The 17,240-nt window shown below is 44.8% G+C and overlaps 1 protein-coding gene across 1 annotated transcript in view; it reads left to right on the top strand.

The window, feature by feature from the left end:
- Positions 1–311: 311 nt before the first annotated feature.
- The window catches only part of LOC310775940 (scavenger receptor cysteine-rich domain-containing protein DMBT1-like), a 65,149-nt gene continuing 48,220 nt past the window's right edge, over positions 312–17,240 (top strand). Inside the window, exons 1-13 of the mRNA XM_083636063.1 lie at positions 312–348; positions 4,015–4,173; positions 4,618–4,809; positions 5,014–5,172; positions 5,616–5,744; positions 9,376–9,534; positions 9,983–10,156; positions 10,358–10,516; positions 10,961–11,089; positions 13,824–13,982; positions 14,431–14,604; positions 14,806–14,964; positions 15,409–15,537. Coding sequence (XP_083492189.1) covers positions 4,056–4,173; positions 4,618–4,809; positions 5,014–5,172; positions 5,616–5,744; positions 9,376–9,534; positions 9,983–10,156; positions 10,358–10,516; positions 10,961–11,089; positions 13,824–13,982; positions 14,431–14,604; positions 14,806–14,964; positions 15,409–15,537 — 1,840 coding nt within the window. The 5' untranslated portion in view covers positions 312–348; positions 4,015–4,055. The remainder of the gene's footprint in view (positions 349–4,014; positions 4,174–4,617; positions 4,810–5,013; positions 5,173–5,615; positions 5,745–9,375; positions 9,535–9,982; positions 10,157–10,357; positions 10,517–10,960; positions 11,090–13,823; positions 13,983–14,430; positions 14,605–14,805; positions 14,965–15,408; positions 15,538–17,240) is intronic.

Genomic DNA, 17,240 nt, shown 5'->3' with positions numbered 1-17,240 from the left:
AGGTGTGTTTATCGGTTTTCTCAAAAATTGATAACAGCCTTTATCTAGTAAAGGATGCTGTTTACACCACTTGATAACAAGGTAACTAGAGATCCGATAATAAGCGGTTTATTAGTGTACATGTACACTTGGACTTTCCCTTTCCTCCCATTAACAATATAAGCTGTCCATATGAGAGCTGAGGCCATGTTTGATTCTAACATCGCTGTCCTTTTTTAGGATCTGGCAACATCTGGCTGGATGACCTTGGCTGCACCGGCAGTGAGTCAAGTATCTTTGACTGCTCGCACATCACAAGTCACAACTGTGGGCACCACGAGGACGTCGGGGTGGAGTGCGCACCTCCAGGTACAGTACACCTGCTGCAACTACACCTGCTGCCACTACAACTTCAGGTGAAGTCTATTGAGACATTTGTTTTATTTCTTCGGCTCTCAGACCAGGTTACAAATTTTAACGAGAATGTGATGATCTGAATGAACCATTTAACTTTAGCAGTTAAAGGCAGTATGCATTTTTTTGGCCACTAGATGTGGCAGTACAGCAGCAGCATCAGTCAATGGCACGTCTTCCAACTCTATCGTATCCCCTTGCATCGCTCTCTCCCAGCTGTCTGATGTGTGTGCACTAGACAGGCTGTGCCAATATGATTGTGCTGGACACTATGCAGAGCGAACCACATCTGACCGACCACATAAAAAAAAGCCACCACCACAGCATAACAGCTGATCAGAAAATATCTTTTTCACGGCCACTTAGCCACGTGCTCCCTTTTTTACCACGTGTGCAGCCTGCGCAGCACAAGGTCAGAAACCCCCAAAACAAAGGCGTTTGGGGTGTTTTAAGGTGAGTCAGGCATTCAGTCAGCAATGGATAACGGTCATGATGTGTCATCAGTGATGATGTCATCAGTGATGATGTCATCAGTGCCAAACTTGGGCTGTTGAAAGATGTCGTTTCCTCCAATGGGCTTGAGTTGCATGAGGTCACCTGGTTGCTACATGATGCACGTGGTCCTGGACCGAAGTTGCCCTTGTTCATTCACATTCACAGCTCACTCCACAACTGCTTGCAAGCCTCACATGGTCACTCTCTGTCTATTTATAAATACTAGGTGAATACCCGTCTCTGTGTGAGTGGTGCAGGCTGTGCAGCAATATAAGTGTTTGATGTAGTACAGACAAATAAGAGGCGCAATCGGATTTGTGAAACACACATTTTGAAGAAATGGCAGCTGCAGGTCTCTCCCCTGACAGCTCCTCACCTCTGCACGCTCAACCCGTATGGACAGTGTGCTGAGGCTGGCCAAAGCATCTCATGAAATAGCCCCCACACACGTACAAAAACATGAGCATATAGCGTTTGATGTACATCCAACGAACGTATTTTAAAACAATGCTGATTTCCTTCTCCCTGGAGCTGTCTCTCTCCCCTGACAGCTCCTCACCTCGCCTCAGGCAGCCAGACTGCGGGATCTCCACCCCTGGCTGATTCAAGTTGCGCATTCGGCAATTAATTGTCAGTTAACACATTCACTGCCAACAGTTTATCCAATACAGTAGGTAGCTTCTGCCAATGGGTTTTTTTGAGGATTCTGGCTCATCTTTCAAGAGCCGAGGATTATTTTCTGCTAGGACTTTGTGAACACAAAATATCTCAAAAGAACTAATAGAATGTGTGCTTTCTCTGTCTAAAAGAGTTAGTTTTTATCATGTTCTGTTATGTAGGCATTAGCAGTTGAATACAGCATGGTTTCAGCATCTGAGAAGGAAAGCTGAGATAAATGCATTTTTGTGAAATTCGATAGAACAGGCAGAACAGTCACTTTAACCATTTATTTTTGGCATCAGTGAGACATCAGACATGTAAACAATAGTTCTGAACAGTAATTTCCTCCAATATAACAGCACCCCCACAGCACACCGCAAACTCCTCCCTCCGTGGGTGTGTCTCTGGTGGCTCTGCAGCGTGTGTCACAGGCGAGTCTCTGCTGCCTGTCTGTGCTGCCTGGCGGCCGCTCGTCGGGCGAGTCTGGATCGGGCTCGCTCGTTTCTGGGGTTTCGGTTGTGAGCTGGGATGAAGCTGCGTGCGATTCTGGGCTTTCTGCTGCGTGTTTCAAAGTGTGTTGCACCCAGAGTCTATTTTTGGAATCCCCCACCGTTGTGCGCCAGCTCCCAGCGCGAAAGCGTTTTCGCCAAACCATTCTCATGAGAATGGTTTCCTCACGCTTTTTCCTGCTGTTTTTGCTCGGCTTTCTCTAGTCTGGAGAGCACTGTCGCCACTTAGTGGGTCGGTGGAATGGGTTGTACACGTTCGGTGGCTCCCATATTTTTATAGGAGATGTAGGGGGCTTTGATCCACGTCCCACCGTCAATTTTTTTTTTTTTTTTTTTGACGAGTTAACTCGTCAACGGCAGTGAACGTGTTAATCAGCCCTAATTACCAAAATCAAAAATCCGTCTTCGTTAGGTCACCCGCAGGGGTGCTCTTTACACTTCCTGAAAGTTTCAGGCCTTTCGCACGTAGAATGGCATAGCTGTAGATGAACAAAATGCTGCACATTCACACAGACACTTCTCATTCTTATTACTACTGACATCATCACTGATGACATCATCACTGAACTCCTCCGCCAGGAAGGATGACATCATATGACATCACACCATTAGGTAATTAGGGCAATTACCGAAAAAAACTAGAACGACTGCACCGCAGATATATGCCTAAGCCAACAAGTGAGCAGTAGACATCCATGTCTGTCCAGACTTTGACGTTTTTAAGCCAAATGTGAAGAAATTCCATCAAGGTGTTACTGAGTTGGGGGTGGGGTCACAGTGACCTTGATCTTTGACCACCAAAATGTTATCAGTTCATCATTGAGTCCAAGTGGACGTTTGAGGCAAATTAGATTAAACTTTGTCAAGGTGTTCCAGAGATATCAGGTTAACGAGCATGAAACAAGCAGTCATGATGTCACATTGACCTTGAACTTTGACCACCAAGATCTAATCAGTTCATCCTTGAGTCCAAGTGGAGGTTTGAGGCAAATTCTAAGAAATTCACGTTAATGAGCTTGGAAATGGCGTTCGTGAGGTCACAGTGACCGTAACCTTTGTCCTTTGACCAGCAAAATCGAATCACTTTGTCCTGGAGTCCAAGTCGACGTTTGAGCCAAATTGGAAGAAATTACGTCAAGGCGTTCCTGAGTTATCACATTAAAGAGCTTGGAAATGGGGTTTGTGTAGTCACAGTGAGCTTGAACTTTGACCTTTAACCAACATAATCTAATCAGTTCATGCTTGAGTACAAGTGGAGGTTTGAGGCAAATTTGATGCAATTTCATCAAAGGTGTTCCTGAGATATCGTGTTAACGAGCATGAAAGGAGCGGACGTGAGGTCACAGTGACCTTGAACTTTGACCTTTGACCACCAAAATCGAATCAGTTCATCCTTGTGTCCAACTTGACATTTGAGCCAAATTGGGAGAAATTCCGTTAAGGCATTCCTGCGATATCACATAAACGAACTTGGGAATGGCATTCGTGAGGTCATAGTGACCTTGAACTTTGACTTTTGACCACCAAAATCTAATCAGTTCATCCTTGAGTCCAAGTCGACGTTTGCGGCAAATTTGATGAAATTCCGTCAAGGCGTTCCTCAGATATTGCGTTAACGGACATTGGACAGACGTACGGACAAGCCGAATCCATAAGGCCTGGCTATCGCTGGTGGAGGCATAAAAATCTGGCTCTGTCAGGAGGAGGGTGCTCTTTACACTTCGTGAAAGTTTCAGCCCGATCGCACGTAAAACACCATTGATTATCAAATTTGATGCCTTTACTAGTGGTGACTTTACAGACCATCTAACCCTGAGTTTGAGATTAACTGTAACCCAGACACTGAATGTCTACCTAGGGACTATCAAAATAAAGACACTCTTTGCACCAGAAACTGAAAGTAAAAAAATGGAAGCTTCAGTGACTAGGACCTTTTAACAGTTGTAACTTTCCACAGTGCGGCTCATTGGATCGAGCTCTCGTGGGCGAGTGGAGGTGATGCTCAACGGGGCCTGGGGCACCGTGTGTGATGACGGGTTCGACACTACGGACGGCACAGTGGTCTGCAGGATGCTGGGATTTCAGACCGCCACCTCAGTCTTCACTGATGGAGGAGGTAGGAACACGAAACTCTGCTGTCATCCTGCCATCCAATAACATCCCCCATATCTACTCAGTGCGTTTACATGCACACAATAAACAGATGACTGAGAATAATCAGATAACTGGTGATACTCTGATTTCCACGTTTACATGCACTTATTAAATAGCGGGAATTCACCTCAAAGTGTGTGAATGGACATTGACTGCAATGAATAAAGCTGATGATTCAGCAGAAACCTAGGTGTGTTTAACGGTTTTCTCATGAATTGATAACAGCCTTTATCTAGTAAAGGATGCTGTTTACATGACCACTTGATAACAAGGTAACTAGAGATCCGATAATAAACAGTTTATTAGTGTACATGTACACTTGGACTTTCCCTTTCCTGCCATTAACAATATAAGCTGTCCATAGTAGAGCTGAGGCCATGTTTGATTCATCGCTGTCCTTTTTTAGGGTCTGGCAACATCTGGCTGGATGACCTTGGCTGCACCGGCAGTGAGTCAAGTATCTTTGACTGCTCGCACATCACAAGTCACAACTGTGGGCACCACGAGGACGTCGGGGTGGAGTGTGCACATACACCTGCTCCAACTACACCTGCTGCTACTACACCTGCTGCCACTACTACACCTGCTGCCACTTCAGGTGAACTTTATTCACACATTTGTTTTATTTCTTCGTCTCTCAGACCAGGTTACAAATTTTAACGAGAATTTGATGATTTCAATGAAACATTCAACTATAGCAGTTAAAGGCACTATGGAATTTTTGTTAGCCTACTAGATGTCGCGGTAGAACAGCAGCATCGGACATTAACAAATCCAGTCTATGGCATGTCTTCCAACGCAGTGCGGCTCATCGGATCGAGCTCTCGTGGGCGAGTGGAGGTGATGCTCAACGGGGCCTGGGGCACCGTGTGTGATGACGGGTTCGACACTGCGGACGGCACGGTGGTCTGCAGGATGCTGGGATTTCAGACCGCCACCTCAGTCTTCACTGAAGGAGGAGGTAGGAACACCAAACTCTGCTGTCATCCTGCCATCCAATAACATCCCCCATATCTACTCAGTGGGTTTACATGCACACAATAAACAGATGGCTGAGAATAATCAGATAACTGGCGATAATCTGATTTCCACGTTTACATGCACTTAGTAAATAGCGGGAATTCACCTCAAAGTGTGTGAATGGACATTGACTGCAATGAATAAAGCTGATGATTCAGCAGAAACCTAGGTGTGTTTATCGTTTTCTCATAAATTGATAACAGCCTTTATCCAGTAAAGGATGCTGTTTACATGACCACTTGATAACAAGGTAACTAGAGATCCGATAATAAGCGGTTTATTAGTGTACATGTACACTTGGACTTTCCCTTTCCTGCCATTAACAATATAAGCTGTCCATATGAGAGCTGAGGCCATGTTTGATTCATCGCTGTCCTTTTTTAGGGTCTGGCAACATCTGGCTGGATGACCTTGGCTGCACCGGCAGTGAGTCAAGTATCTTTGACTGCTCGTACATCACAAGTCACAACTGTGGGCACCATGAGGACGTCGGGGTGGAGTGTGCACCTCCAGGTACAGTACACCTGCTGCAACTACACCTGCTGCCACTACATCATCATCATCATCATCATCATCAACTCTTTATTGACAGACAGATAAGGTCCAATAAGAAGACACACAAGCAAAAAACACTACATTTAAAACACAAAAAATAAAACAATCAGAACACTAAAGTAAGGCACTATACCAGTGTTTCCAAATGCACGATTGGTATTTCACACTACTGAAACTGGGTTGAGTCAGCAGCATGATAATCAAATTATGAGATACATTCAAACGACAAATAAACTTAAACGTCAGATTTCTCAGAAGAGCATGAAAAGTGCACACTCCTACTTCACAAAACAATTGACTGGTACTCGACCATCTGGGTTTTCTAAGTAGAACCCTCATACAATCATTATAAGCAACCTGCAGCTTTTTAATGCTTGTCTGCTTATATTTTACCCACAAGGGGGCAGTATACAGAGGAGTGCAGTAAGCTCTGAACAAGTTTATCTTGACATCATTAGAACAAAAGTAGAACTTCTTCCTCAACATGTTGGCTTGAGCATACAGCATACGCCTCTGCCTGTATAGGTCATCATCATCACTCAGTTGGTCAGTAATGATGTGACCCAAATACTTTGTTCTATCACACACTGTCAGAACCTGACCTGACAGATAGAATGAAGGAAAAGAAAGGTCCTTGTCCTCTTTTGTTCTACAGATCATGATGACAGTCTTTTTAGCATTATATTTCACATCACATTACAACTTCAGGTGAACTTTATTGAGACATTTGTTTTATTTATTCGGGCTCTCAGACCAGGTTACACATTTTAACGAGAATTTTATGATCTGAATGAACCATTTAACTTTAGCAGTTGAAAACAGTATGCATTTTTTTTGCCCACTAGATGTCGCAGTAGAGCAGCAGCATCAGTCTATGGCACTTCTTCCAACTATCGTATTCCCTTGCATCGCTCTCTCCCAGCTGTCTGATGTGTGTGCACTAGACAGGCTGTGCCAATATGATCGTGCTGGACACTATGCAGAGCGAACCACATCCGACCGACCACATAAAAACAAGCCACCACATGGTTCCACAGCATAACAGCTGATCAGAAAATATCTGTTTCACGGCCACTTAGCCACATGCTCCCTTTTTTACCACGTGTGCAGCCTGCGCAGCACAAGGTCAGAAACCCCCAAAACAAAGGCGTTTGTGGTGTTTTGGGGTGAGTCAGGCATTCAGTCAGCAATGGATAACGGTGATGATGTGTCATCAGTGATGATGTCTACAGTGATGATGTCATCAGTGCCAAACTTGGGCTGTTGAAAGATGTAGTTTCCTCTAATGGGCTTGAGTTGCATGAGGTCACCTGTTTGCTACATGACGCACGTGGTCCTGGGCCGAAGTTGCCCTTGTTCATTCACATTCACAGCTCGCTCCACAACTGCTTGCAAGGCTCACATGGTCACTCTCTGTCTATTTATAAATACTAGGTGAATACCCGTCTCTGTGTGAGTGGTGGAGACTGTGCAGCAATACTCATGGAGTGTATCACCTTAATGTTGCCTTCTCTGCACGCCCAACCCGTATGGACTGTGTGCTGCAGGCTGGCCAGCACAGTCAGCGCGTCTCGTAAAATGAGTTGAAAATACCCCAACAACAGATACAAAAATCTGAGTACGGTATATAAGTGTTTGTTGTAGTACAGACAAATAAGAGGCGCAATCAGATTTGTGAAACACGCATTTTGAAGAAATGGCAGCTGCAGGCCTCTCCCCTAACAGCTCCTCACCTCGCCTCAGGCAGCCAGACGGTGGGATCTCCACCCCTGGCTGATTCAAGTTGCACATTCGTCAATTAATTGTCAGTTAATCAGCCCTAATTACCGAATTCAAAAATCCGTCTTCGTTAGGTCACCCGCAGGGGTGCTCTTTACACTTCCTGAAAGTTTCAGGCCTTTCACACGTAGAATGGCGTAGCTGTAGCCGAACAAAATTCTGCACATCCACACAGACACTTCTCATTCTTATTACTACTGACATAATCACTGATGACATCATCACTGAACTCCTCAGCCAGGAAGGATGACATCATATGACATCACACCATTAGGTAATTAGGGCAATTACCGAATAAAACTAGAACAACTGCACCGCAGATACAGTATATGCCTAAGCCAACAAGTGAGCAGTAGACATCCATGTCTGTCCAGAGCTTGACGTTTTTAAACCAAATGTGAAGAAATTCCATCGAGGTGTTACTGAGGTGGGGGTGGGGTCACAGTGACCTTGATCTTTGACCACCAAAATGTTATCAATTCATCCTCGAGTCCAAGTGGACGTTTGAGGCAAATTAGATGAAATTTTGTCAAGGCGTTCCAGAGATATCATGTTAACGAACATGAAACAAGCAGTCATGATGTCACATTGACCTTGAAGTTTGACCACCAAAATCTAATCAGTTCATCCTTGAGTCCAAGTGGAGATTTGAGGCAAAGTCTAAGAAATTCTCCATCAAGGCGTTCCTGAGATATCGCATTAACGAGCTTGAAAATGGCGTTTGTGAGGTCACAGTGACCATAACCTTTGTCCTTTGACCAGCAAAATCGAATCACTTTGTCCTGGAGTCCAAGTCGATGTTTGAGCCAAATTGGAAGAAATTACGTCAAGGCGTTCCTGAGATATCGCGTTAAAGAGCTTGGAAATGGGGTTTGTGTGGTCACAGTGAGCTTGAACTTTGACCTTTAACCAACATAATCTAATCAGTTCATCCTTGAGTACAAGTGGAGGTTTGAGGCAAATTTGATGACATTTCATCAAAGGCGTTCCTGAGATATCGTGTTAACGAGTATGAAAGGAGTGGTCGTGAGGTCAGAGTGACCTTGAACTTTGACCTTTGACTACCAAAATCTAATCAGTTCATCCTTGTGTCCAACTTGACATTTGAGCCAAATTGGAAGAAATTCCGTTAAGGCATTCCTGCTATATCACATAAACGAACTTGGGAATGACGTTCGTGAGGTCATAGTGACCTTGAACTTTGACTTTTGACCACCAAAATCTAATCAGTTCATCCTTGAGTCCAAGTAGAAATTTGACGCAAATTTGATGAAATTCCGTCAAGACGTTCAATAGATATCGTGTTGACGAACTTGGGAGTGGCGTTCATGAGGTCACAGTGACCTTGACCTTTGTTGACCTTTTATGACCAAACTCTAATCAGTTCATCCTTGAGTCCAAGTCGACGTTTGCGGCAAATTTGATGAAATTCCGTCAAGGCGTTCCTCAGATATTGCGTTAACGGACATTGGACAGACGTACGGACAAGCCGAATCCATAATGCCTCCGGCCTGGCTATCGCTGGTGGAGGCATAGAAATCTGGCTCTGTCAGGAGGAGGGTGCTCTTTACACTTCGTGAAAGTTTCAGCCCGATCGCACGTAAAACACCATTGATTATCAAATTTGATGCCTTTACTAGTGGTGACTTTACAGACCATCTAACCCTGAGTTTGAGATTAACTGTAACCCAGACACTGAATGTCTACCTAGGGACTATCAAAATAAAGACACTCTTTGCACCAGAAACTGAAAGTAAAAAAATTGAAGTTTCGGTGACTAGGACCTTTTAACAGTTGTAACTTTCCACAGTGCGGCTCATTGGATCGAGCTCTCGTGGGCGAGTGGAGGTGATGCTCAACGGGGCCTGGGGCACCGTGTGTGATGACGGGTTCGACACTACGGACGGCACAGTGGTCTGCAGGATGCTGGGATTTCAGACCGCCACCTCAGTCTTCACTGAGGGAGGAGGTAGGAACACCAAACTCTGTTGTCATCCTGCCATCCAATAACATCCCCCATATCTACTCAGTGCGTTTACATGCACACAATAAACAGATGACTGAGAATAATCAGATAACTGGTGATACTCTGATTTCCACATTTACATGCACTTAGTAAATAGCGGGAAATCACCTCAAAGTGTGTGAATGGACATTGACTGCAATGAATAAAGCTGATGATTCAGCAGAAACCTAGGTGTGTTTATCGGTTTTCTCATGAATTGATAACAGCCTTCATCTAGTAAAGGATGCTGTTTACATGACCACTTGATAACAAGGTAACTAGAGATCCGATAATAAGCGGTTTATTAGTGTACATGTACACTTGGACTTTCCCTTTCCTGCCATTAACAATATAAGCTGTCCATATGAGAGCTGAGGCCATGTTTGATTCTAACATCGCTATCCTTTTTTAGGGTCTGGCAACATCTGGCTGGATGACCTTGGCTGCACCGGCAGTGAGTCAAGTATCTTTAACTGCTCGCACATCACAAGTCACAACTGTGGGCACCACGAGGACGTCGGGGTGGAGTGTGCACATACACCTGCTCCAACTACACCTGCTGCTACTACACCTGCTGCCACTTCAGGTGAACTTTATTCACACATTTGTTTTATTTCTTCGGCTTTCAGACCAGGTTACAAATTTTAACGAGAATATGATTTCAATGAAACAATAAACTATAGCAGTTAAAGGCACTATGGAATTTTTTTTAGCCTACTAGATGTCGCGGTAGAACAGCAGCATCGGACATTAACAAATCCAGTCTATGGCATGTCTTCCAACGCAGTGCGGCTCATCGGATCGAGCTCTCGTGGGCGAGTGGAGGTGATGCTCAACGGGGCCTGGGGCACCGTGTGTGATGACGGGTTCGACACTACGGACGGCACGGTGGTCTGCAGGATGCTGGGATTTCAGACCGCCACCTCAGTCTTCACTGAAGGAGGAGGTAGGAACACCAAACTCTGTTGTCATCCTGCCATCCAATAACATCCCCCATATCTACTCAGTGCGTTTACATGCACAGAATAAACAGATGACTGAGAATAATCAGATAACTGGTGATAATCTGATTTCCACGTTTACATGCACTTATTAAATAGTGGGAATTCACCTCAAAGTGTGTGAATGCACATTGACTGCAATGAATAAAGCTGATGATTCAGCAGAAACCTAGGTGTGTTTATCGGTTTTCTCATAAATTGATAACAGCCTTTATATAGTAAAGGATGCTGTTTACATGACCACTTGATAACAAGGTAACTAGAGATCCGATAATAAGCGGTTTATTAGTGTACATGTACACTTGGACTTTCCCTTTCCTCCCATTAACAATATAAGCTGTCCATATGAGAGCTGAGGCCATGTTTGATTCATCGCTGTCCTTTTATAGGGTCTGGCAACATCTGGCTGGATGACCTTGGCTGCACCGGCAGTGAGTCAAGTATCTTTGACTGCTCGTACATCACAAGTCACAACTGTGGGCACCATGAGGACGTCGGGGTGGAGTGCGCACCTACAGGTACAGTACACCTGCTGCAACTACACCTGCTGCCACTACAACTTCAGGTGAACTTTGAGACATTTGTTTTATTTCTTCAGGCTCTCAGACCAGGTTACACATTTTAACGAGAATTTTATGATCTGAATGAACCATTGAACTTTAGCAGTTAAAGACAGTAGGCTATGCATTATTTTTGCCCACTAGATGTCGCAGTAGAGCAGCAGCATCAGTCTATGGCACTTCTTCCAACTATCGTATTCCCTTGCATCGCTCTCTCCCAGCTGTCTGATGTGTGTGCACTAGACAGGCTGTGCCAATATGATCGTGCTGGACACTATGCAGAGCGAACCACATCCGACCAACCACATAAAAAAAAAGCCACCACATGGTCCCACAGCATAACAGCTGATCAGAAAATATCTGTTTCACGGCCACTTAGCCACGTGCTCCCTTTTTTACCACGTGTGCAGCCTGCTCAGCACAAGGTCAGAAACCCCCAAAACAAAGGCGTTTGGGGTGTTTTAAGGTGAGTCAGGCATTCAGTCAGCAATGGATAACGGTGATGATGTGTCATCAGTGATGATGTCTACAGTGATGATGTCAACAGTGCCAAACTTGGGCTGTTGAAAGATGTAGTTTCCTCTAATGGGCTTGAGTTGCATGAGGTCACCTAGTTGCTACATGACGCACGTGGGCCTGGGCCGAAGTTGCCCTTGTTCATTCACATTCACAGCTCGCTCCACAACTGCTTGCAAGCCTCACATAGTCACTCTCTGTCCATCTCTGTGTGAGTGGTGGAGGCTGTGCAGCAATACCCATGCAGTGTATCACCTTAATGTTGCCTTCTCTGCACGCCCAACCCGTAAGGACTGTGTGCTGCAGGCTGGCCAGCACAGTCAGCGCGTCTCGTAAAATGCGTTGAAAATACCCCACCAACATGTACAAAAATCTGAGTATATAAGTGTTTGTTGTAGTACAGACAAATAAGAGGCGCAATCGGATTTGTGAAATACGCATTTTGAAGAAATGGCAGCTGCAGGTCTCTCCCCTGACTTTTCCTCACCTCTGCACGCTCAACCCGTATGGACAGTGTGCTGCAGGCTGCACATCCACACAGACACTTCTCATTCTTATTACTACTGACATAATCACTGATGACATCATCACTGAACTCCTCAGCCAGGAAGGATGACATCATATGACATCACACCATTAGGTAATTAGGGCAATTACCGAATAAAACTAGAACAACTGCACCGCAGATACAGTATATGCCTAAGCCAACAAGTGAGCAGTAGACATCCATGTCTGTCCAGAGCTTGACGTTTTTAAACCAAATGTGAAGAAATTCCATCGAGGTGTTACTGAGGTGGGGGTGGGGTCACAGTGACCTTGATCTTTGACCACCAAAATGTTATCAATTCATCCTCGAGTCCAAGTGGACGTTTGAGGCAAATTAGATGAAATTTTGTCAAGGCGTTCCAGAGATATCATGTTAACGAACATGAAACAAGCAGTCATGATGTCACATTGACCTTGAAGTTTGACCACCAAAATCTAATCAGTTCATCCTTGAGTCCAAGTGGAGATTTGAGGCAAATTCTAAGAAATTCTCCATCAAGGCGTTCCTGAGATATCGCATTAACGAGCTTGAAAATGGCGTTTGTGAGGTCACAGTGACCATAACCTTTGTCCTTTGACCAGCAAAATCGAATCACTTCGTCCTGGAGTCCAAGTCGATGTTTGAGCCAAATTGGAAGAAATTACGTCAAGGCGTTCCTGAGATATCGCGTTAAAGAGCTTGGAAATGGGGTTTGTGTGGTCACAGTGAGCTTGAACTTTGACCTTTAACCAACATAATCTAATCAGTTCATCCTTGAGTACAAGTGGAGGTTTGAGGCAAATTTGATGACATTTCATCAAAGGCGTTCCTGAGATATCGTGTTAACGAGTATGAAAGGAGTGGTCGTGAGGTCAGAGTGACCTTGAACTTTGACCTTTGACTACCAAAATCTAATCAGTTCATCCTTGTGTCCAACTTGACATTTGAGCCAAATTGGAAGAAATTCCGTTAAGGCATTCCTGCTATATCACATAAACGAACTTGGGAATGACGTTCGTGAGGTCATAGTGACCTTGAACTTTGACTTTTGACCACCAAAATCTAATCAGTTCATCCTTGAGTCCAAGTAGAAATTTGACGCAAATTTGATGAAATTCCGTCAAGACGTTCAATAGATATCGTGTTGACGAACTTGGGAGTGGCGTTCATGAGGTCACAGTGACCTTGACCTTTGTTGACCTTTTATGACCAAACTCTAATCAGTTCATCCTTGAGTCCAAGTCGACGTTTGCGGCAAATTTGATGAAATTCCGTCAAGGCGTTCCTCAGATATTGCGTTAACGGACATTGGACAGACGTACGGACAAGCCGAATCCATAATGCCTCCGGCCTGGCTATCGCTGGTGGAGGCATAGAAATCTGGCTCTGTCAGGAGGAGGGTGCTCTTTACACTTCGTGAAAGTTTCAGCCCGATCGCACGTAAAACACCATTGATTATCAAATTTGATGCCTTTACTAGTGGTGACTTTACAGACCATCTAACCCTGAGTTTGAGATTAACTGTAACCCAGACACTGAATGTCTACCTAGGGACTATCAAAATAAAGACACTCTTTGCACCAGAAACTGAAAGTAAAAAAATGGAAGTTTCGGTGACTAGGACCTTTTAACAGTTGTAACTTTCCACAGTGCGGCTCATTGGATCGAGCTCTCGTGGGCGAGTGGAGGTGATGCTCAACGGGGCCTGGGGCACCGTGTGTGATGACGGGTTCGACACTACGGACGGCACAGTGGTCTGCAGGATGCTGGGATTTCAGACCGCCACCTCAGTCTTCACTGAGGGAGGAGGTAGGAACACCAAACTCTGTTGTCATCCTGCCATCCAATAACATCCCCCATATCTACTCAGTGCGTTTACATGCACACAATAAACAGATGACTGAGAATAATCAGATAACTGGTGATACTCTGATTTCCACATTTACATGCACTTAGTAAATAGCGGGAAATCACCTCAAAGTGTGTGAATGGACATTGACTGCAATGAATAAAGCTGATGATTCAGCAGAAACCTAGGTGTGTTTATCGGTTTTCTCATGAATTGATAACAGCCTTCATCTAGTAAAGGATGCTGTTTACATGACCACTTGATAACAAGGTAACTAGAGATCCGATAATAAGCGGTTTATTAGTGTACATGTACACTTGGACTTTCCCTTTCCTGCCATTAACAATATAAGCTGTCCATATGAGAGCTGAGGCCATGTTTGATTCTAACATCGCTATCCTTTTTTAGGGTCTGGCAACATCTGGCTGGATGACCTTGGCTGCACCGGCAGTGAGTCAAGTATCTTTAACTGCTCGCACATCACAAGTCACAACTGTGGGCACCACGAGGACGTCGGGGTGGAGTGTGCACATACACCTGCTCCAACTACACCTGCTGCTACTACACCTGCTGCCACTTCAGGTGAACTTTATTCACACATTTGTTTTATTTCTTCGGCTTTCAGACCAGGTTACAAATTTTAACGAGAATATGATTTCAATGAAACAATAAACTATAGCAGTTAAAGGCACTATGGAATTTTTTTTAGCCTACTAGATGTCGCGGTAGAACAGCAGCATCGGACATTAACAAATCCAGTCTATGGCATGTCTTCCAACGCAGTGCGGCTCATCGGATCGAGCTCTCGTGGGCGAGTGGAGGTGATGCTCAACGGGGCCTGGGGCACCGTGTGTGATGACGGGTTCGACACTACGGACGGCACGGTGGTCTGCAGGATGCTGGGATTTCAGACCGCCACCTCAGTCTTCACTGAAGGAGGAGGTAGGAACACCAAACTCTGTTGTCATCCTGCCATCCAATAACATCCCCCATATCTACTCAGTGCGTTTACATGCACAGAATAAACAGATGACTGAGAATAATCAGATAACTGGTGATAATCTGATTTCCACGTTTACATGCACTTATTAAATAGTGGGAATTCACCTCAAAGTGTGTGAATGCACATTGACTGCAATGAATAAAGCTGATGATTCAGCAGAAACCTAGGTGTGTTTATCGGTTTTCTCATAAATTGATAACAGCCTTTATATAGTAAAGGATGCTGTTTACATGACCACTTGATAACAAGGTAACTAGAGATCCGATAATAAGCGGTTTATTAGTGTACATGTACACTTGGACTTTCCCTTTCCTCCCATTAACAATATAAGCTGTCCATATGAGAGCTGAGGCCATGTTTGATTCATCGCTGTCCTTTTATAGGGTCTGGCAACATCTGGCTGGATGACCTTGGCTGCACCGGCAGTGAGTCAAGTATCTTTGACTGCTCGTACATCACAAGTCACAACTGTGGGCACCATGAGGACGTCGGGGTGGAGTGCGCACCTCCAGGTACAGTACACCTGCTGCAACTACACCTGCTGCCACTACAACTTCAGGTGAACTTTGAGACATTTGTTTTATTTCTTCAGGCTCTCAGACCAGGTTACACATTTTAACGAGAATTTTATGATCTGAATGAACCATTGCACTTTAGCAGTTAAAGACAGTAGGCTATGCATTATTTTTGCCCACTAGATGTCGCAGTAGAGCAGCAGCATCAGTCTATGGCACTTCTTCCAACTATCGTATTCCCTTGCATCGCTCTCTCCCAGCTGTCTGATGTGTGTGCACTAGACAGGCTGTGCCAATATGATCGTGCTGGACACTATGCAGAGCGAACCACATCCGCCAACCACATAAAAAAAAAGCCACCACATGGTCCCACAGCATAACAGCTGATCAGAAAATATCTGTTTCACGGCCACTTAGCCACGTGCTCCCTTTTTTACCACGTGTGCAGCCTGCTCAGCACAAGGTCAGAAACCCCCAAAACAAAGGCGTTTGGGGTGTTTTAAGGTGAGTCAGGCATTCAGTCAGCAATGGATAACGGTGATGATGTGTCATCAGTGATGATGTCTACAGTGATGATGTCAACAGTGCCAAACTTGGGCTGTTGAAATATGTAGTTTCCTCTAATGGGCTTGAGTTGCATGAGGTCACCTAGTTGCTACATGACGCACGTGGGCCTGGGCCGAAGTTGCCCTTGTTCATTCACATTCACAGCTCGCTCCACAACTGCTTGCAAGCCTCACATAGTCACTCTCTGTCCATCTCTGTGTGAGTGGTGGAGGCTGTGCAGCAATACCCATGCAGTGTATCACCTTAATGTTGCCTTCTCTGCACGCCCAACCCGTAAGGACTGTGTGCTGCAGGCTGGCCAGCACAGTCAGCGCGTCTCGTAAAATGCGTTGAAAATACCCCACCAACATGTACAAAAATCTGAGTATATAAGTGTTTGTTGTAGTACAGACAAATAAGAGGCGCAATCGGATTTGTGAAATACGCATTTTGAAGAAATGGCAGCTGCAGGTCTCTCCCCTGACTTTTCCTCACCTCTGCACGCTCAACCCGTATGGACAGTGTGCTGCAGGCTGCACATCCACACAGACACTTCTCATTCTTATTACTACTGACATAATCACTGATGACATCATCACTGAACTCCTCAGCCAGGAAGGATGACATCATATGACATCACACCATTAGGTAATTAGGGCAATTACCGAATAAAACTAGAACAACTGCACCGCAGATACAGTATATGCCTAAGCCAACAAGTGAGCAGTAGACATCCATGTCTGTCCAGAGCTTGACGTTTTTAAACCAAATGTGAAGAAATTCCATCGAGGTGTTACTGAGGTGGGGGTGGGGTCACAGTGACCTTGATCTTTGACCACCAAAATGTTATCAATTCATCCTCGAGTCCAAGTGGACGTTTGAGGCAAATTAGATGAAATTTTGTCAAGGCGTTCCAGAGATATCATGTTAACGAACATGAAACAAGCAGTCATGATGTCACATTGACCTTGAAGTTTGACCACCAAAATCTAATCAGTTCATCCTTGAGTCCAAGTGGAGATTTGAGGCAAATTCTAAGAAATTCTCCATCAAGGCGTTCCTGAGATATCGCATTAACGAGCTTGAAAATGGCGTTTGTGAGGTCACAGTGACCATAACCTTTGTCCTTTGACCAGCAAAATCGAATCACTTTG

This window comes from Poromitra crassiceps, assembly GCF_964638095.1.
Source record: "Poromitra crassiceps genome assembly, chromosome: 4".
Lineage (NCBI taxonomy): Eukaryota > Metazoa > Chordata > Actinopteri > Beryciformes > Melamphaidae > Poromitra > Poromitra crassiceps.
The sequence above is the reverse complement of the archived record's forward strand: the minus strand, read 5'-3'. Positions and strand labels throughout refer to the sequence as shown.